The sequence below is a fragment of the Patella vulgata genome, chromosome 8, assembly GCF_932274485.2.
Source record: "Patella vulgata chromosome 8, xgPatVulg1.2, whole genome shotgun sequence".
NCBI classification, from domain to species: Eukaryota; Metazoa; Mollusca; class Gastropoda; family Patellidae; genus Patella; species Patella vulgata.
This window is the reverse complement of record NC_065886.2, coordinates 42,864,740-42,886,933: the sequence shown is the minus strand read 5'-3', so window position 1 is coordinate 42,886,933 and position 22,194 is coordinate 42,864,740. Positions and strand designations below refer to the sequence as shown.

General features: G+C 36.7%; 1 protein-coding gene across 1 annotated transcript in view; it reads left to right on the top strand.

Moving 5' to 3' along the window:
- Positions 1-16,176, top strand: part of LOC126830641 (complement C3) — a 76,304-nt gene extending 60,128 nt beyond the window's left edge. The window contains exons 31-39 of the mRNA XM_050561042.1: positions 1,239-1,640; positions 5,496-5,583; positions 6,301-6,375; positions 6,972-7,083; positions 7,632-7,739; positions 8,162-8,236; positions 13,038-13,121; positions 13,925-14,066; positions 14,884-16,176. Of these exons, the coding sequence (XP_050416999.1) occupies positions 1,239-1,640; positions 5,496-5,583; positions 6,301-6,375; positions 6,972-7,083; positions 7,632-7,739; positions 8,162-8,236; positions 13,038-13,121; positions 13,925-14,066; positions 14,884-15,010 (1,213 nt within the window). The 3' untranslated portion in view covers positions 15,011-16,176. The remainder of the gene's footprint in view (positions 1-1,238; positions 1,641-5,495; positions 5,584-6,300; positions 6,376-6,971; positions 7,084-7,631; positions 7,740-8,161; positions 8,237-13,037; positions 13,122-13,924; positions 14,067-14,883) is intronic.
- The last annotated feature ends 6,018 nt before the right edge of the window (positions 16,177-22,194 follow it).

Below are 22,194 nucleotides of genomic sequence, written 5' to 3'. Positions count from 1 at the left end.
AGGAAAACTAGTTCCAATGGCGGAATTCGTCATACAGCCGAAGGTAGATGTAGGGTCCGGCGTCTGCCGAGGTTTTCTGAGTGAAACGGCGATCTGCTTGATGTGTATATGCCTTGTGTAGATTAGTGAAGCACAGAAGGCTGTCAAATTTCAACTATTTCCATTAATTACCTCTGCAATTATGGTCCGTGGTGCACATGATTACTTTGTAGAATCTTTAACAACACAATTATTAATTACTAATAGTTTCGTTATTGCCCCTGATTATTGCCAACACCCATTGGTATGTTAGAGTATAAAACAATTATTTACCGCAGGAATTTTAAATTGATTGTTCGATGCTTTTAGAAAAGTTAAATGGACAAGACATCAGCCACGTTGTTGTCTTGTTGTAAGATAAAAGAATGCATTAAAAAAAAGAGAAATACGCGATTTTGTTGTAATTGGTATTCGGACAACGTACAGGAATATATAGTGTAAACTTCCCAATTATGAAAATTGTTTAAATTGTTTTCTTTTTATACGTCCACATGGAAATTTAGTCATATATTGCCGTCGCTCTGATCATTTTGAAATTTGTTGTTTACATTAGTCGACGATGAGGCCTATTTCCGTAATTTCCGTTTATAGCTTCTAGAACCCTGAACCCCGTGAACGCTCTTTCAAGAAAAACTCCAACCCGATATGTTTGAATTTTATATGCATTAATACATTATTCAGATCAGTAAATCGAAGAAGTCTATTAAATTTCAACAATTTCCGTTAATTACTTCTAGAGTTATGACCCTTGTTTCCCCTTTCATCCAATCTTAATTAAATTAATATGCATTATTTAGACTAGTAAAACCAAGAAGCAAATTGACTTTCGACAATTCCGATTAATTACTTATATAGTTAAGGTCCATGTTTCAATCTGTTGTTAAACACCCTGTGAACGTTCTAATGACAAAAATTACCATCGTATCTATATTTATATGCATTATTTAGATTAGTAAACTGAAGAATCCTATTGAATTTCAGCAATTTCCATTAAATACTTATAGAGTTATGGATCTTGTTGAACCGTTTGTGAACGCTCTAGCGACAAATGTCATAATTCAGTTGATATCTATATCTTGAAATGCTCCCATTACCTACAAAAAACTAAATATGCTACGACCCTTGTCAACTGATAGAACGATTTAGCTGCTGTGGGCGTATGTTTTATTGTCTGGCATCCTATTTTATTTTTATTTAAGGACATCATTGTGTAATTACTGTACTGCTGGCTGTCGTATAGTCGATAAAGAAAATGATGAAATTAATACAAGTGATCTGAAATCAAAAGCCAAAAAAGGATTAAGGGCAAAAAGGGACATGAGAACTCCCCCTGGCGAGCTTGAGAGGGAGTGGGAACCGTTGAGAAATCGCCGATATAGAGATCGTCACGAGACAAACAGACAGAGGAATCGAGATCGACAGAGAGATGGAAATCGAAGAAGAACTCGAGCAAATCGAAGAAGAACTCGAGCAAATCGAAGAAGAACTCTAGCAAATCGAAGAAGAACTCTAGCAAATCGAAGAAAAACTCAACCAAATCGAAGAAGTAGCGACAAACCATCAGTCTCTAGTGTTACACTATGTCTAGAGATATGTCTACGGTAGGGTTCGTTTATCCATTTATTATATTAAACTCTTGGTTTTAAAGAATTACTTGGAATGTTTTGGCTAGACCCAAGAAGTAATCCTGCCGAAATTCAGATACTCTCAATGATTGATCGCAGAGTTACTGCCCCTGCTACCGAGACCTTGTAAATGCCCAATACGCCCGAGTTATTGAGACTTTTCTTCAATCTTGCTGGGAATGTTCGGATAATTGTTAGACATGAGGACCCTGTTGAAATTCAGGTGAAGCCCATCAAATCTATACGTTGTTATTGCCCCTGATACAATATACCAGAATATAGAGAATCCAAAATTCAGCAGCACGATTGTTAACAGGCAGCAGGAAGTACCAACACATAACACCAGTCTTGAAACAACTCCATTGGCCCCCATTAAGCAGAGAATTGTGATCAAAATACTTCTGCGTACCTTCAAATCTTACAGTTTTGTTGATACCGTATGCATGCAACAGAACATTGAGGTCGTCAGACAAAAAACTATTGACAATACCGCCGATACATCTCGAAAAAACAAAACGATCTTTTTGGTTTGCAGCACCCTACTTGTGGAACTCCATCCCCCACCATATTCGATTAATATCAACACTGCTTTCCAAGACCAGTATTGAAAACTTTTCCTAGCGCAATAGAAACTTTAAAGGGACTATCCCGATTTGAAAAGACTCTCAAAAATAAAAGTCCGAGTACGTATGAAATTTAAGCGCCAAAATATAGAGGAATGGTGTATGTACCTGTCTCCAAATTTCAGCTCAAAATATTGAGTCGTGTGGACGTGAACGTCAAAACAAGTAACCCTTTTGAGATTTCAGAATGTTTTCGTTGGGTGACCTGATAATCGATTTCCGTTCCTTGAGAGGTATATACAGTGAATGACCCATGTTGTGTAAATTTCAACTACACATTATTTTTATTTAAAATAATGTCTAGTTTTATCCAGACACCGCATAATATAGCTTGGGTCACGGGTTTCCATTTCCAGATGAAGACTGGCGGGTTTAAGTTGTGTGAAAACGTATGACATATTGATTTAGTTGCTCGGCCCTTAGATAGAGGATTTTAAGGGATTTTAAAACAAAATTAAGCAATTTTATTCTCCAAAAATATTATCGGGATTAGCCCTTTAATTAGTATTGTTGCGTGAACATAAATTTAGATATATAATTATTGTTATAGTATTTTCAAGCTGGCTGGGATTTTTCGGCTAATTGTAGAGCAGGAAACTGTTGAACTTGAGATTAAACCCATCAAGTCTATGCGTTGTTATTGTCACTGACAGTAGAGACTTTTGGCAAACGTAAATTACTGGTCCGTATCGCGTATCCGTAACGATTTTGCGTGTGACGTCATGAATGCGTGTGTATTTCTCAAACGTGATACGGCACACGGATACGACAGCACGTATCGAACAGCTTTCATACGGAAAAGGTCCGTATAACATCGTCGTCTTTTTACCGTATGTTTTGCTACTTTTAGACGCTGAAATATTGTGCCGTAGAGTTTTCTGTGAATCTATGTGTATCCTAGAACACGAAGGTGTATATTTGACGTGATTTTAACCATGGCAAAGACTGGAATTTAATCATTACTTTTGATGAGCTTTTCGCGGAATTTTCGTATTTTTCCTGTCTGTCTGCACGCTGGTTGATCTACGTGCTAGATTAGGGAGATGGGGCCTTGCAAATCTGTAAAAGGGGTATATACTTTTTGAAATGATACATTAGTGAAACCAAAATTATTTTTTTAAATAACTCAGCGACTGTCGAACGACTTGACACCCTTCAGGAATTTGTAGACTTGACTAGTAGTGATGTTGATCTTGGTAGATAACTGCCATTATGCTGTAACAGAACTACGCTCAGCTCAGCTACCCATACGTACGCGGCGCGAAAATCTGCCAAAACTCTAAAACTAAATTAACGCAACGTATCACGTGACGATACGGATACGTTATACGGATGGGAATAATTTGAAAACATTGCGTCAAAAAGCTGCAGGCAGTGATGACGAGGCTAGTGTCGTAACTGATTTTAATTTGGTTTGACAAGGAGTCACATGGGGGTATCTTAGCAACACTGTACCTCTGATGTGTAGAGAACCGTTTCGTTACAGCCTTTAAACAATCAGACATTAGAGACTTTTGGTAAGCCGAATTTTCCCATCCGTATCACGTATCCGTATCGTACACGTGATACGTTGCGTCAAAGTAATTTTCGAATTCTGGCAGATTTTTGCGTCGGGTACGTATGCGTCGATGAACTGAGCTTAGTTCTATTACAGCATGATGGCAGATATCTACAAAGATCACCATCAGTTCTAGTCAAGTGCCTAGTATAGTCTACAATTTCCCGGAGGGAATGAAGTCGCTCGACAGTCGCTGAGCTATTAAAAAAATTAATGTCGAATCTTATTAAAAAATCTTCGACTTCGACTCGACTGTAATTTTTGGTTTCACTAATGTATCATTTTAGAAAGTTAATACCCCATTCCCACAGAATAAAATCATTTTCAGATTTGCAAGGTTCCACCTCCCTAAATTTAGCAAGTAGATCAACCATCATGGTTAAAATCACATCAAATATACACCTTCGTGTTCTAGAATACACAACATTTCAGCGTCTAAAAGTAGCAAAAAAGACACGACAATGTTATACGGACCTTTTCCGTATAAAAGCTGTTCGATACGTGCTGTCGTATCCGTGTGCCGTATCACGTATGAAATATACACACACATTGATGACGTCACACACAAAATCCATACGGATACGCGATGCGGACCAGAAATTTACGCTTGCCAAAAGTCTCTATTATATGTTCATTCAGTTAGTGGATCAGTTAGTTATAGTGAATATTAATTCAGTTAGTGATGGGTAATGAGTGGATGTTAATTCAGTTAGTGATGTGTAATGAGTGGATGTTAATACAGTTAGTGATGTGTAATGTGTGGATGTTAGTTCAGTTAGTGATGTGTAATGAGTGGATGTTAATTCAGTTAGTGATGGGTCATGAGTGGGTGTTAATTCCGTTAGTGATGATTACTGAGTGGTACTGATGGGTAATCTGTGGATGTTAATTCAGTTACTGATGGGTAATCTGTGGATGTTAATTTAGTTAGTGATGTGTAATATGTGGATGTTAATTCAGTTAGTGATGTGTAATGTGTGGATGGGTAATCTGTGGATGTTAATTCAGTTACTGATGGGTAATCTGTGGATGTTAATTTAGTTAGTGGATGGGTAATCTGTGGATGTTAATTCAGTTACTGATGGGTAATCTGTGGATGTTAATTTAGTTAGTGATGTGTAATATGTGGATGTTAATTCAGTTAGTGATGAGTAATGAGTGGATGTTAATTCAGTTACTGATGGGTAATCTGTGGATGTTAATTCAGTTAGTGATGTGTAATATGTGGATGTTAATTCAGTTAGTGATGTGTAATGAGTTGATGTTAATTCAGTTAGCAATGATTATTGAGTGGATGTTAATTCAGTTAGTAATGGGTAACGAGTGAATGTTAAATCTGACGTACACTATCAACTGTTGAATACGGTCGGTTTTCCTGGGATTCCATGGCGGTTCTAGTGAGTGAAAAGCTGGCTTATTAACACGGGTTTTTCTATCGTGGTTTCCCTTTGTCAGGGGGATGCTCTAACAAGGACCAGTCGTACGGATCCGACGAAAAACCTAGGTCCCGTGTACACGTCGGCGTCCACGTAAAAGAACCCTTGTCAGTTGGAAATACAAGTGGGTCATAGCGCCGTTGTCTCGATAAAACTTCCCTCATATCAGTTATCACACTTTACCCAAATTGTAACCCTTTTATGTTTTATATAGATATCGTGGTACATCAAAGAGTGGGCCAACAAGAGTTGAAATAGATATGTTAAGTGGATTTGAACCAATAACTGAAGATTTGAATCTGGTAGGTTGGCATACTGCACGCAGCGATCCATCTACCTCATACTTCGAGAATACATCACTACCCTAAATGCCGTCCATTTATAACGCTCACGTGATCATTTTGAGGCGGGACTTATCGACTGGCCTACTGCTTTGTACACCCGAAGCACTGGTTTATGTAAACAAATGTTAAGTTAGCAAAATGTCGACTTCTGCCACTCCGGTAAAAGCGATATAATATATGTACTAGTGGGTAATATTGCAATACAGTCTTTACCATTGTAAACTGTCTTTACAGTTTCAATCTGTTTATCTTTCAAAGTTAGATACTCCTAAATTTGTCTCCGCAAACAAAACTGCTTCTGTGAAATGATCTTTCATGGGCGCCGCCATATTGAATAATTAGTGGTCAATGCCGGTCAATCAGGTTATGGCCTGTTCTCAGGCGGAGCTAGCTGTAGACAGGCAGCCTCAGTTTGGGATGGTAGGTTGGTTACATTTGGAATATTATTAAAGTATACATTTATATACAGCCATATCGTAAACTGTTGTAATAATTAAATCGGCATTTCCACTTTTGATTACAATAGTGAAACAAAATGTAATTAATTAGAAATTAGTAAATTAATATTCAAGAAACAAACACGTAACCTCATTAAAGAGTACATAAAATGACCATATGAAAGTGGTATATGTTAATTGTATACACTTACAGCAATAAACAATATTTTTGTTTCAGTTAAAATCGTTGAGTGAGGAACGAGTTAGAACATACAGAGATGATTATGGTTTGGTTATAATTTATCTAGACGAGGTTTGTTACTAATCCTCTTATTTAACTATAGTGGCGACCACGTGTTGAAACTTTCTACATTAAGATATATCGAGGTGGTGGGGATGGGGGGACGGGATTATTCTGTGGCTTACTAGAGTGAGCGGGGGCATCAATCATTCTGTAGCTCACATGTAGGGGTGAGTGTGTTTGTGTGTTGGGGGGAGGGGGCAATCATTATGTAGCTTATAAGAGCAAGATGTGGGGGGTAATTTGATATTTACGGTACTGTACGTTTACACATCTCTACCATTTTATCCAATATAATTTGTATCTTCCTCTTCAAGAAATAGTTTTAATGATTTGCTGATATGTTCACTGAAGTTTGATAACTTCCAAACCAATCATCTGCCGGATCCGGTAAAGTTGAATAACAACAGCAAGTGCACTCACACCGCAGTGAAAATCACATCAAGGTAAATTGTTAATAAACACCCTTCACTGCCGTCTCGTTAAATGACAAGCCAGGTATGATAGTTTTGAAGAAACTACAAGCAGGTATACTTGGTAAGGCAATAGGGAGACATCTAAGTGAATGCTGCCATTCCATTATGTACAATTCATTATTTTAATTTCAGGTTCCTAACAAAGAAACTCTGTGTCTAAATTTTAGAATAAAAGAAAAAGCTGAAGAGATTGTAAAATTCCGCCAACCAGCATCAGTAGTTGTTGTACAACCATCGAAACCAGGTATTGAAGCAGATTTCGTAAAATTTCAGATCCAAATCGTCGATTTTATAATTATTAAACAAAATAATTGACACCAACTCGAGGATTTATTTCACTTTCGAGCGCGACCCGTGTCTTGATTCTAAACTCGCGATTACCGTAAATACGACATTATTCAAGAACAACTTTATTATAAATATGCTGGTGTGTAGGTTGACAATCACTTATTGGTGCAGGAATAATTTGACACAACTGCTACTCATCCTGTTGTTCGTGTCCTTCAAGTACGAGTCTTGTTCCTTGGACAATTGTGCATCGATTGACGGAATTTCGAATTCCAAGATGGCCGCGATGATGTCATGCTCTATTCCTAGTCCATATAGTACATGTATTCTGTAACCTTACTCTGGTGTTGCTATTTATACGCAAATCGAAATGAACACGTGCAACGTTTAAATCGAATTGTCTTTGTCTCTTTCTAAAAGGAGTGGTTTGAATGCTTATCATATAATTATACTTTTGTTTATTCAATTGGTATTTAAAGTATGCTTTATTTGTTTTATTTACAGAAGAAATATGTCTACAGAATTATGATTCTGGTAATTCTGAAGACACATTACCTATGTATTGTATTGGTGAAGAAAATCGATATAAAGGAGAATGTACTTGTTTCTCTGGTAAATCATTACAGATACATTTTATAACAAGAAAAATAACTATTATGTTTTACAAGACGAATAATCCGATACCAGTCTCGATCATTTAGTTTATTCATTGTTTGAAATTATGAATGATAGAGATTAATATCTCGAACCAAGGCTTTTTTACGATATTTATTTCACTTAGTGTCACCCATTATGCCATAGATATTGTTAAACTTGACCAACTGGATAGTCCCTGTCACTTTGTATGTCCATTGGGAGGTATTAAAATATATATATAAAGATAATTTCAGTCGGATTTATAATGACCAGAAAATGGCGTGTTACGTTTTCGAGAGGCAACACAAATTTTTATACATGTTGAACCTGGGTCATACAATTATTGCAAGCAGTCCGTATAAATATGGAACTAAATTTAACTTTTGGTTTTGTTTTAGGAGAGTGTGGTACCTGTCATAAAAAGGCCATGGGCATAGCAAAACTTAAAGATATATTTTGCAAATCAGATTACGGTAAGTTGGTAATTTGAGAAATAAGCTTGATCATCCAGCTTTAATACAAAATAGAGATAATAATTATTTATATTCTTCAATATGAAAAACAAGTCTAAATATTATTACTGCGAAAGATGTGCAAAAAAGCCAAGTTTTTAATTTTACGCCTATTTGTTAATTGAATCCATTGGACGTTGTTTTTATACACCCACATTGAAATGTGGACGTATATTGCCGTCGCCCCCGTCCGTCCGTCTGTCGGTCGGTCGGTCCGTCCGTCCGTCCGTCCATCGTCCACAATTTCTTGTGAACGCTCTAAAGTTATCATCCAATTGTTTTAAAATTGATGTATGTTGTTTACATTAGTGAAACGAAGAAGTCTATTGAATTTCAATAATTTCTGTTTATTACGTCTAGAGTTATGGCCCTTGTTTCACTTTATTGAACCTTGTGAACGCTCTAACTCCAAAAGTTATCATTCGATCTTTCTGAAATTCATATGCATTATTTGAATTAGTGACACGAAGAAGCCTATTGAATTTTAGCAATTTCTGTTTACTACATCTAGAGTTATGGCCCTTGTTTCACTTTATTGAACCTTGTGAACGCTCTAAAGTCAAAAGTTATCATCCGATCTTTCTGATATTTATATGCATTATTTAGATTATTGAAACGAAGAAGCCTATTGAATTTCAGCAATTTCCGTTTATTATGTCTAGAGTTATGGCCCTTGTTTCACTTTATTGGTCCTTGTGATCGCTCTAACGTCAAAATTATCATCCAATCTTTCTGATATTTATATGCATTATTTAGAGTATTGAAACGAAGAAGCCTATTGAATTTCAGCAATTTCCGTTTATTATGTCTCGAGTTATGGCCCTTGTTTCACTTTATTGGTCCTTGTGAACGCTCTAACGTTAAAAGTTATCATTCGATCTTTCTGAAAATTATATGCATTATTTAAATTAGTGAGACGAAGAATCCTATTGAATGGCCCTTGTTTCACGTTGTTGATCCTTGTGAACGTTCTAACACCAAAAGTTACCACCCGATCTTTGTGAAATTTATAGGCATGATTTAAATTAGTGAAACGAAAAAGCCTATAGTATTTCAGCAATTTACAATAATTACTTCTAGAGTTATTGCCCTTGTTTCACTTTGTTAAATCTTGTGAACACTCTAATGACAACAGTTATCATCCGATATGTATATGAAATTTATATGCATCATTTAAATTAGTGAAACGAAAAAGCCTATAGTATTTCAGCAATTTACAATAATTACTTCTAGAGTTATTGCCCTTGTTTCACTTTGTTGAATCTTGTGAACACTCTATTGACAACAGTTATCATCCGATATGTATGAAATTTATATGCATCATTTAAATTTGTGAAACAGGTCTATTGAATTTCAGTAATTTCCGTCAATAATTTCTAGAGTTATGGCGATTGTGAACGTTGCAATGACAAAAGTGGTCATGTGACCTGTATGAAATTTATATGCATTATTTAAATTAGTAAAATGAAAAAGCCTGTCAAATTTCAACAATTTCTGTAGATTACTTCCAGAGTTGAGACCCTTGTTTCAGTTTGTAGAACCTTTGTAAACCCTCAAACGACAAAATTTTATAATCTCATCTGTATGAAACTGTCTTGTAAAGGCCTCCAATTACCTACAAAGGAATAAATATGCGACAACCCTTGACGACCGCCCGGACGATTTAGCTGCTGTGGGCGTATGTTTTGTTGCCTGGCAACCTATCTTTAATTTTATTAGATTTATCTGCTGCTTTCGACACGGTGGATCCTTCTATTCTTTTACCTAGATATTTTAAATTCGGCATTTGTGACTCTGCATTAAATCTTTTAGAAAGCTATCTTGTTGGTAGAAAACAATGTATTTTAGTTAATTGTAAATCGTCGACTGAATCTGTTTTGTCATCTGGGGTTCCTCAATGTTCTGCTCTTGGTTCGATTTTATTTACCCTTTATACGTCACCATTAGGTGATTTTGTCAGAAATTATGATCTCAGCTTTCATTTGTATGCCGATGATACGCAGTTATATATACTATTCAAAAAAAGTAGGGGATATTTGATTTTTAAGTGTTATTAAAGTCACCTAATGAAACTGACGAAGAAACAAATGACAAAATGAAATGAAGTTCACATTCATCGATTTATTCCAAATGATCGTTAGACTAAGTAAGGCACAGACTGACCATTATAAGGGTAAAATGATACCCGGACTCAAAAGGCAAAGTTACCACAGCATCACAACCAAGTCAGTAACGGGTAAATCCTCCTCTGTTTGCCAAACAAGCATTGATCCGACGTGGCATACTCCAGATTGTCCCATTCCTGTTGCAACGCAGCAGCAAGTTCTTGGACATTGGCAGGACGTTGTTGACGTTGACGTAACCTCTGTCCAAGCATGTCCCAGACATGCTCGATGGGGGAGAGGTCGGGACTCAGTGCTGGCCAAGGTAATGTGGTGATGTTCTGTTGTTGGAGGTAACCTGTAACGATCCTGGCACTGTGACATCTTGCGGTGTCATCCTGGAAGATGAAACGGCGGCCATGACGTCGTGCGAACGGCACAACATGGACTGCCAAGATGTTGTCCCGGTAGTACTGGCCTGTAACACGCCCTGCAACAACATGTAAAGCCGTTCTTCCAGCAACAGTGATGCCTCCCCACACCATAACAGAACCACCCCCAAATCGATCATGTCTGATGACGTTAACGTCTTGGAAGCGCTCGTTTCGACGACGCCACACCCTCCTACGTCTGTCCAAAAAATCAACAGTGAACCTTGACTCATCTGAAAACATCACATTGCTCCAGCGTCGATTATCCCAGTGTTGACGATCCCTACACAAACCTATCCAACCTCGTGGGTTTTCTCCGGGTCCTCCGGTTTCCTCCCACTGCTAAAGACCCCTACGCGCAAGCGAATTATGTAAATAAAATTAAACCATATGTTAGTCCCGAAATGACCTAGTTTGTGTCGAGTGGACGTTAAACCCCATTTCTCTCTCTCTCCCTACACCAACGACGTCTTGCCTGAATGTGATGATCTCTCAAACAAGGGATCACGCGAGGACGTCGGACGCGAAGGTGACCCCTATGCAGTCGATTCCGAATCGTCTGGCCACTCACTCTCACACCAGTGTCTGTTTGAAGACGAGCGCTGATCTGATTTGCTGTGATGACACGATTTCTCAAGGCCAAGGTACGGATAAATCGATCCTGGGCTTGAGTTGTCGCCCTTGGTCGACCTGAGCGTGGTCTGTCCTGTACAGATTGTGTATCACGGTATCTGGACCATAGCCTGCTTATGACAGACTGAGAAACATTCATCGTCCGCGCCACAACCGCCTGTGTTGTGCCGATCTGTAGCATGCCAAGGGCACGTAACCTTTCATTTTGGGTAAGCCGACGCATATCAAAATTTGTTTTCTGGTCACTAAAACACTTAAACTGATGTTTCCACCCTGGAATTCAATGCCACAATGACTGTAACATTCAAAGTCAGAGTCGTGCAAATCTTGGGTTGGACCCCCATGATGATCCCAAGCATCACCTGCATTCCATGCGGTAGCTATTGGTGCGTTTGGGCGTCACATGTAACTGGAAATGTTTCGTCTGTTAGGTTCTATAGTGACTTTTTTCGTAGTCATTTGCATATTTTAGTATTATGCCCCCAAAATCAAATATCCCCTACTTTTTTTGAATAGTATATTTCATTTACACCTAATTGTCCATCTTCTTTCAATTTATAAAAATTGCAACTTGAGAACTGTATTAGTGAAATTTAAAAAATGGATGTCAAAGACCTTTCTAAAATTGAATGATGATAAAACCGAATATTTTTTATTAGGCTCAAGGCATCAGTTAAGTAAATTTGTACATGATAATTCCCTACTTTTTTTGAATAGTATATTTCATTTACACCTAATTGTCCATCTTCTTTCAATTTATAAAAATTGCAACTTGAGAACTGTATTAGTGAAATTTAAAAAATAGATGTCAAAGACCTTTCTAAAATTGAATGATGATAAAACCGAATATTTTTTATTAGGCTCAAGGCATCAGTTAAGTAAATTTGTACATGATAATTCCCGCTTTTATAATTGGTAATTGGGTATATTTTCATCTTATTCTATCCTTAATATTGGCACAATCTTTGATAGTTTTATACTTATGGGAGCTCAAATAAATAATATTTGTAAATTGTGCTATTTTAATATCAGAAATATAGGTAAAATACGTAAATTTGTAACTGTAGAGGCCACTATACGTCACTTGTTAATTCTCTGGTCATTTCTCTCTCTACAACTGTCCATAATCTTGTTGTTTATTTATGTTTACATTGTCAGTTTGTAAAATCCCCCTGGAACATGTTATATGAATATGCTGTAATAATAAAGGAAGAGTTTGATAACGTTCTATTTTTCTGCCCTACCGGTCGTAGCCCTAGGAATGTGCTGCGATAGGAAATTTGTCCTGACAGGGACGTTATTGCCAGTTGTATGCTACCCCCCCCCCCCCCACACACACACACACCTCCCCACAATCCCCCCTCCCCCTCCCCCGACTCAAGTATAGAGTGCAGTATTCAGAAACATGAGAAAGGAAGACATTTTAGATGTGAAAAAAAAAAATATTCAAATTCAGCAGGGCAGTGTGTTCAGCAAGGCAGCTATCAAACTTACAAAAACAGCCCTCCTAGCAACAAACAGTACAGTCAATCTAAAATGACACAATGAATGAACCAATGTTAACCCTACTAAATCTAATATTTTATTTATTTACAGCCTATCAAGTTGTACTAGAAAGTAAAATGCTAAACAAATCTTTCAGGCACGTCTCGGCTTCTTTAAAATCTGCGCCCATAAAAGGTGAGTCTTAAATTTTGTCTATTTTCAGTTGTCAAGAATTTTTGTATGATAGCTTGGTTTACTTTCTTACATTCATTAATATATTCAACATCTTTTTTTTTACTTTCTTGACATATTTCTTGAAATGAAATGAAATGGGGTTTAACGTCCTACTCAATTTGCTTTGATTACCTGTAGCCGGGTGTGGTGGAAGCACGTGTTTCGTTAGGAATGAAATGAAATGGGGTATAACGGTCTAATGAAGACGGGATACAGTGTGCTATGATGGAAATTTTGCCCGGGCAGCAATTCAGTTACAACTGTCAAGAGTTCTTTGAGAATAAAGAGCCACGGTGGCTCAGTGGTTCAAGACGACGGGCCTGGCAAGGGACAATGTAAAGTTGTTCGAATCGGACGAAAAACCGAGGTCCCGTGTAAACATTGGCATGCACATAAAAGAATCCTTGGCAGTTGGAATTCGATATAAGAGATGGTCGTAGTGCCTCTGTCTGGGCAAAATTTCCCTCCGCGCACTATATGGCGTATGCCCGTCTTCATTAGCACAGTACGACTTTAAACCCCATTATTTTCATTTACATTATAGTAATAATAATAAAAACGCCTATGCGATTTCATTGCCATGTCCTCCACCCTTCATCATTGACAATAAAGAGAAACTCCCGAATAACTTTTGCGGCCAACACCATGATCGAGCCCGGGACCTCCTGGTTATCTAGCCAGTGCCTTACAAACTCAGTCACCGCGGCTCTCCCTTTGCTGGGGATTTTTGATCATAAGCTCAACTTTAAATATTATTTTTCTAGGTACTCACGACATCAGTGAAGGGAAGCCATTATCTTTTACCACATCGCCATCTTGTACATGTCCTAATTATAAAGAAGGGTCATCAGTATGGGTGATGGGAAAGAATCCGTATCGATTTATAAACCAAGATAGAGAGGAGATGTAAGTATTTTCAATGACATACAGAAGATGCAATTGGACTTTAAAAACTTTGTAACAAGATAATGTAATAAAAGCTTTGTAATTCGATTAAGTAATTACGATCTGTAATGTTATACTACTGGCATAGAATGTACGTTGGCAAGTGTTACTGTTTGATTTGAGGACGTAACTCAATCGGCATTTCTTGATAAATCCGATAGTTTTGTCGAGTTTGTATTTATCCTCGGACATTTGGGACTGTATAATCTTGGTGTAGAGAGACACACTATAAAACAAATCACTTATCAGGTGAAATAGTTCCATGAAATATAGTATATTGACTATATATTGGAGGGAATCGACGGCTATATGCAGTTATTAATCCCATTTATTTATTTTCAATAACATATCCAAGGCGGGGCATGTTGATGACCGAGTCTGGAAAATATTCTTTATTTTATGATCAGTAGTGGAATACCGCGTTTTATCAGTGAAATAAAAGTGTTATTCCACTGGCTAGAAGCGGACAAAGTAGTCCATGTTGTTTTTACCTAAAATGATTGTAAAATCATAAAATAAATAGAACATTTGTCGTTTTGTCGTGAATAACATATTTTATTTCATCTCTAAGCAAGAAAACGTTTATATTTTCACTCATGCTACGCATTCGTGAAAATATAAGTTTTCTTGCTTCTCGATGAAATAAAATATGTTATTCACTCTAAAACGAAAAATATCCTCTATTTATTTCGATCCCGTTAGTTCATACCATGGGATATTTGATTTGCTGATATTTTAATGGCGTTTTATAGTTGCATTTTATTTTTTATTTTTTCAGATATCGATATATCATTGATGAAAGTACAACATTTCTCAGCGTCACAGCTAGAAGAACACCAGAATCTACCAGCAAGTCATATTTTAATATTGCTATAAATAGTTACGATAAAGATTGTGAAAACTGATTTTTTATCTTGTGGGCCCACACAACTCATTGCAACACACGATTTAAAAAATTGAGTTGCTCAATTCCACGAAAACGTGTAAAAATGCTTCGAAAAAAAACAATTATGTATACAATGTCTTCTTTTGAATGTATACATATGTAGTAATATGGATGGAATGGACACATCACTGTTCTCTAGATTATGATTGATTTTATTCATCGTCATCGAACATTCATTCACCATGGCTGAACTCGCAAGAACTTTCCTACACATGTCACATGATCAATAAACATCTATACTGGAGTTATCTCCCATTTTACAGTAACATGAATATTAACATGATTGCTGGACACATGTGACAATCGATCAAAATAGAGCTGATTTTGTTGGTTTTTTGGGTTGTTTTTTTTTTTGTAAATTTCTGATCCTAGAGTATAGAAATATATGATCTTTTCCTACCGAATCAAAATCCGACACACTTTATATTAAATAAAATTAAACTTAAAAATATTTCCCTGGGTAGATTACATAATGTCTTAACACAACTGTAGGTTAAATAATGTCTTGTCATCGATGTTCGTGGAAACAAATTAAACATCAAAATCGGATCTGAAATTAAAGATGCATTATGTAAGAACTAAATCTGCTCATTGCAGGCCTTTCTTTTGGCTTTACGTGTTAATGAAACTATTAATTAGACATTTATTTACACAACAAATCTATAATGGGCTCTCTAGAACAATCAACGCTAAATCTTGTCAAACCTTAAAACTGTTATAATTTCGCGGAGAATAAAGTAATTTGAATGAAATTATCCATAATCCAATATATTCATTTTTCATTATCTATATTTGAACTATTATAGCAAGAACGGGCAGCTCTTTGTCTAAATCTTTAATAAAAATGTATCATGACTGGTTTTGAATAATTTGTAATGTCATCAATTGGTATCTCGTATTTAAGAAAAAAATACGCATGCACTGCCTTTATATTTTTATTTTATTCTGATGTATTGTCTCTTTATCCATGTCAATATATTTAAGACCTACCCATGCTATGAACATTATATTATATTTAATGTTTATTCTATAAACTCTACAATGTAAATATATAAAGTATACTTATATTTTGTATTTGATATCTATTTTATTATAACAGTGAAATAAACATACTAATAAATATTACATATGCCCCAGCTAGACCTAGTACACCGTGCCAACAGCGCGAATCCTATGTTAGTGATTATAATGCTTGACAAACTCATGGATGTGGCTGGATATAAGCCCCCCCCCCCCCCACGAGGCAACACACAAAGGTTAGTCTGGTTTCCATCTATAATTAAAATAATTCTTGGCGTGTTTTATTTCCTAGTATTCAAACGGGTTTACGAATGCGGATTTGATTTCACAGAAGACTACACCTTCTGCTGTTTGTTTGATAGTTACCGGCGTTTTGGATTTGAAGAATGCACACCACCTGATACCGGGTTTGTGTATCTGTGTTTGGTTTTGAAAATCTTTAGGAAACAAATCGAATAGATTCTGAATGTGGCGAAAATCTGTATATTCGGATTCACCGCAATCCAGCAAGCCTGACTTTTACACTCCATTGTAAAAAAACCCTCAATTTCTACCGTGTTCAGCGAGTAAGACTGCCATTATGATAACCTATAAAAAAAACAGTGTCAATTTTCTGTTTAATAATTCACCTGAGGGTGGTGGTTCACGAAGGTCTCAAACATTCACAATACTGAATAGAAGTATCAAGTGGTAAATTCGATTATGTAATTAAGATCTGTAATGTTATACTACAGACATAGAATGTACGTTGGAAAGTGTTACTGTTTCATTTGAGGACGTAAAGCAATCGGCATTTCTTGATAAATACGATAGTTTTGTCGTATTTGTATTTATCCTGGGATATTTGGGATTGTATAATCCTGGTGTTGAGACCCACTATCACTAAACAGGTGAAATAGTTCCATGAAATATGGGGATCACGTGGCTAAGTGGGTAAGACGCTAGCTCGCTAGCCTGGAGGTCGGGTGTTCGATCCCTGCATTGGCCGAGAATGTTCATCCAGATTTTCCGGCGTGGTTCTCCCTTGTCAGTGATGCAGGATGGAGGGGCTGACAAGGAAAGCTGTCTAGTCGTTCGGATGGGACGAAAAACCGAGGTCCCGTGTACACATTGGCGTGCACGTAAAAGATCCCTTGGCAGTTGGAATTCGATATAAGAGTAGGCCGTAGTGCCGCTGCCCGGGCAAAATTTCCCTCATAGCACACTGTATGGCGTATACCCGTCTTCATTAGCCCAGGTTAGGAGCAGAACAGTAGGACGTTAAACCCCATTTCATTTCATTTCATTTTCATTTCCATGAAATATAGTATATTGACTACATATTGGAGGGAAACAACGGCTATATAGGCCTACATTTATTACTCCCATTTTTTAAAGAACATTTTACAATATGGTGGTTGATTACCGAGATTATTTATCTCTGCACTATCAATAACATATCCAAGGCGGAGCAAGTTCATGACCGAGTCTTGATAATATTTTTTATTTCGATCCCGTTATTTTATACCATGTGATATTTGTTTTGCTGATATTTTAATGGCGTTTTATAGTTGCATTTTATTTTTTATTTTTTCAGATATCGATATATTATTGATAAAAGCACCACATTTCTCAACGTCACAGCTAGAAGAACAGAAAAATCTACCAGAATGTCATATATTAAAACTGCTATAAATAGTTACGATAAAGTTTGTAAAAATTGATTGTTTATCTTGTGTGCCCACACATCTCATTGCAATACACGCTTTAAAAAATTGAGTTGCTCAATTTCACAAAAATGTGTAAAAATGCTTCGAAAACAACAATTATATATGTAAGATAGGATGAAAAGTATTGTTTAGACAAATATGTTTAGAAGATAAGGACAACAACTATAGGTTACATAATGTCTTAACACAACTGTAGGTTAAATAATGTCTTGACATCGATGTTCGTGGAAATAAATTAAACATCAAAATCGGATCTGAAATTAAAGTTGCATTATGTAAGAACTAAATCTGCCCATTGCAGGTCTTTCTTTTGTCTTTACATGTTAATGAAACTATTAACTAGACATTTGATTTACACAACAAATCTATAATGAGCTCTCCAGACCATCGGATGGTTGGGATGTAAATGGATTAAAACACCCGAAAGATTTAACAGATTAACAATAAAATGAATAACCGAGGTTACCGCATCTTCAATAGAAGGCTTAATCTCGCCTTAACTACGTACATCTTATCAAGCCCTTCACGTAATACCCCGCATATTTTGGCACTATTTTTGATTGGGTATAAGCCAAGCTTGTGATCCTATCAGATTCCTTCGTAAAAAAAAATGTTACGATTATCAAGTCTCGCGCTTATAGCTAAAATGTCTACATGTGACAATCGAGTTGCAAAGTTCAAGGTTCGATCAATGTCAAGGTTGCTGGAAATCATACCTGATCAACAAAGAGTTTCTATGGAGGCCGCCATATTTGTTTACAGTGTGTTATGTGCGACGACCCATGATTGGACAATGCTAATTAATCACGTGTAAACACAACGAGCGCAAAATTTCGGGAATTGCCCAGTACTGAAGCAACGGTTAGATGTTGCTAGGATGATAAACAATCAACGCTAAATCTTGTCAAACCTTAAAACTGTTATAATTTCGCACAGAATAAAATAATTTGAATGAAATTATCCATATATTTATGTTTCATTATCTATTTTTGAACTATTATAGCAAGAACGGACAGCCTTTTTGTCTAAATCTTTAATAAAAATGTATCATGACTAGTTTTGAATAATTTGTAATGTCATCAATTGGTATCACGGATTTGAGAAAAAAAATACGCTTGCACTGCCTTTATATTTTCATTATATTCTGGTGTGTTGTCTCTTTATCCATGTCAATATAATTAAGACCTACCCATGCTTTGAACATTATATCATATTTAATCTTTATTCTATAAACTCTACAATGTAAATAATTAAAGTACACTTATATTTTGTATTTGATATCTATTTTATTATAACAGTGAAATAAACATCCTAATAAATATTACATATGCCCCAGCTAGACCCAGTATACCGTGTCAACAGCACGAATTCTATCTTAGTGTTTATAATGCTGGTCAAACTCATGGATGTGGCTGGATATAAGCCCCCCCCCCCCCCCCACGCGGCAACACACAAAGGTTAGTCTGGTTTCATCTATAATTAAAATAATTCTCGGCGTGTTTTATTTCCTAGCATTCAAACGGTTTTACGAATGCGAATTTGATTCCACAGAAGGCTACACCTTCTGCTGTTGATTTGATAGTTACCGGCGTTTTGGTTTTGAAGAATCCACCCCACCTGATACCGGGTTTGTATATCTGAGTACGGTTTTGAAAATCTTTAGGAAACAAATCGAATAGATTCTGAATTTGGCGAAGATCTGTATATTCGGATTCACTGCCATCCAGCAAGTCTTACTTTGTCAGATTTTTACACTCCATTGTAAAATAACTCAATTCCTACCGTGTTCAGCGTGTAAGATTGCCATTATGATAACCTATAAAAAAACATATTATTAGTAATTATACTAATGTGCTGTTATTTAACAATATTAGGTTGTTATTTGATCATATTGGGTAAAATTTGGAAGTATTTGATGAATATTTGGTAGTATTGCATCATTATGTTGTAGTATTGGGTAGTAGGTGGTGATATAGTACTGAGTAAATCGTCCCATCCACACAAAGGAGCTAAAGCCGCACAAAGGAGCTAAAAGCTCCAACTCAATATTATCCATAATATTCGAAATGAAAAATAAGAATACAATTAAAATATTAGATCCTAAAATCACCTATTTAAGACACAATGAACATTTTAAAATCGCACTACACGAGTCCTGTACTCAACGAATATAATGGTTTTGTAATGAACAAAGGAAAATTTATCCAACAAGTAATTAAATTCACAAACTACAAAATATAAAGACGTGTACATGAATTAAGCAGGCGCAAACGAATGCCGTTCATTTTGGACTGTTTGAATATTTCAAAGAACATGATTGATAATAAATTCAGATCAAAATTTGAACCACTGGTGGTGTAAATCACTTTTCATACGCTTATTTAACACTAATTTGTGCTTCTTAGACCCATTTTCGCCTATTTTAAGATTCCAAAGAATAGAGCTGTACGCTCTTTAAAGTAGCTAAGTCTCTAATTCAATATCATCAAAAATCTTCGACACTGAAAACACGAATTATTTGTCAATTCAAATCAACATTGGTCTTGTGATCTTACAAGAAAAAGATGGGCTTCTGATATCCAATATTCAAGACAAAATAAACATTTTACCATTGGTACACGAATCGTGTACCATAATGCGTTTCAGCGCCATTTGGAACAAGGGACTCAAAAAACAGGGCTAGACATATTCCACAAGTCATGTCAAATGGTGACGCTATATTCTTATCTGGAGAGCATTTGCAATAAATACCAACGGTGTAGATTGGAAAAACCAGAGGCTAAAGATTGCCATTCACATGAGACTTCTGGCGTATTTCGCCGAACATAACTGATTAGAAATTACAGTAAAAACAGAAACGATTGAATATAAATTAGTTAATATACATTCATATTACATTATTATATGCGTTGCGACCCATTTTTGTCAATTTCTAGGCCCCAAATATTAGCGATTTTGCTCCTTTAAGCTAAAGAATTCTGCCAGTTGTCGGAATAATTACTCTTCACAAGGCAATTTAAACTTATATAACCCAATATCGTTCTTGATAATAATATAATTAATGATTTATATAGTGTATGTCGAGCAAACCTTCCTGTATCTGCCTGTAAATTTCTTGTATGTAATGTCACGAACCAGTTACCTATATAATAAAGAGTTGATTTAATGACGTAATTATCACACAGATCCGATCTTCTGGGTAAGTACTGTTTCTTAAATTGAGAACTTGTCCGTTCTACAACTTATTTGTAGATGCGTTACTTTAGAATATGTAAAATAGCGTGAACACACTGATCACGGAGTTATTGCTATAGGAATTAAACGTCCAAATCCCCACAGGCATTCGAAAAGGGGACATTTTAGTTGACATTTTATTTCTAATGGTGCTGTCATCCCGGGCTGTCTGTTCATGGTTGCTTCTTAATGGTATATTGCCGATGTCCAAACATTTCTGAATTCCATAAGTAATATGCGATCAATATGAAAATTATTATACTTATATTTCAAAATAATCAACGTTGATGTCAATACTCTTTTTCCACCGTTTCTTAAGTATAGATGTAGCTAATCCGTCAGAAAACCAGTTTGTCATCAGTCCTAAATCCCCCCCCCCCCCCCCCAGGACAGAATTACACTGATGGAAGAAGTCAGGGCGATGTAGAATAGGCTGGAGAATAGGCTGAGAGAGGGGGATCTTGAAGCCACATTACTGTGTAGCACGCACTGCTACCTGGGTGATGTGAACTGGAGCATTGTCCTAGAACAGCCGGACCCCTCGGCGAAGTTATCTTCGGCGCTTTTCTTTGATTTGAGCATATAACCTGCGCAATTCATCTGCTGTGCACTATTTCGAACATCTTGCGTATATGACATTACTTGCTTCCACTGCACGCTTTGAGGTTTTATCTATGAGTGAAAGTGGTGAACCCAGGTTTCACCCTGAGTAACAATATGAACCACAAGGTAGTCCTCGAAAAGCTGTTGACTAATCCTGACTTAATGGAGAGAGAGAGAGAGAGAGAGAGAGAGAGAGAGATGGGGTTTGACGTCCACTCGACACAAACTAGGTCATTTCGGGACTAACACATGGTTCAATTTTATTTCAATAATTCGCTTGCGCGTAGGGGTCTTTAGCTGTGGGAGGAAACCGGAGGACCAGGAGAAAACCCACGAGGTTGGACAGGCGACCCTACTCCTTGTCACGTACAACCCAGGAAGCGAAACCCCGCCAGTTGACTCAATGACAGAGCGTATGCTACAGCGCGCGTGCTAACCATTCGGCCAGCCAACCCCCATCCCACCCACCCCTGACACCTTGTTCTTGTGCAAATGTTCATGGATTATAGTGTGCCAGGTTGATCTCGGCCACGTTTCCCTTTATAAATTGGCTTGTCAACTCTGTGTATTCAAGTCA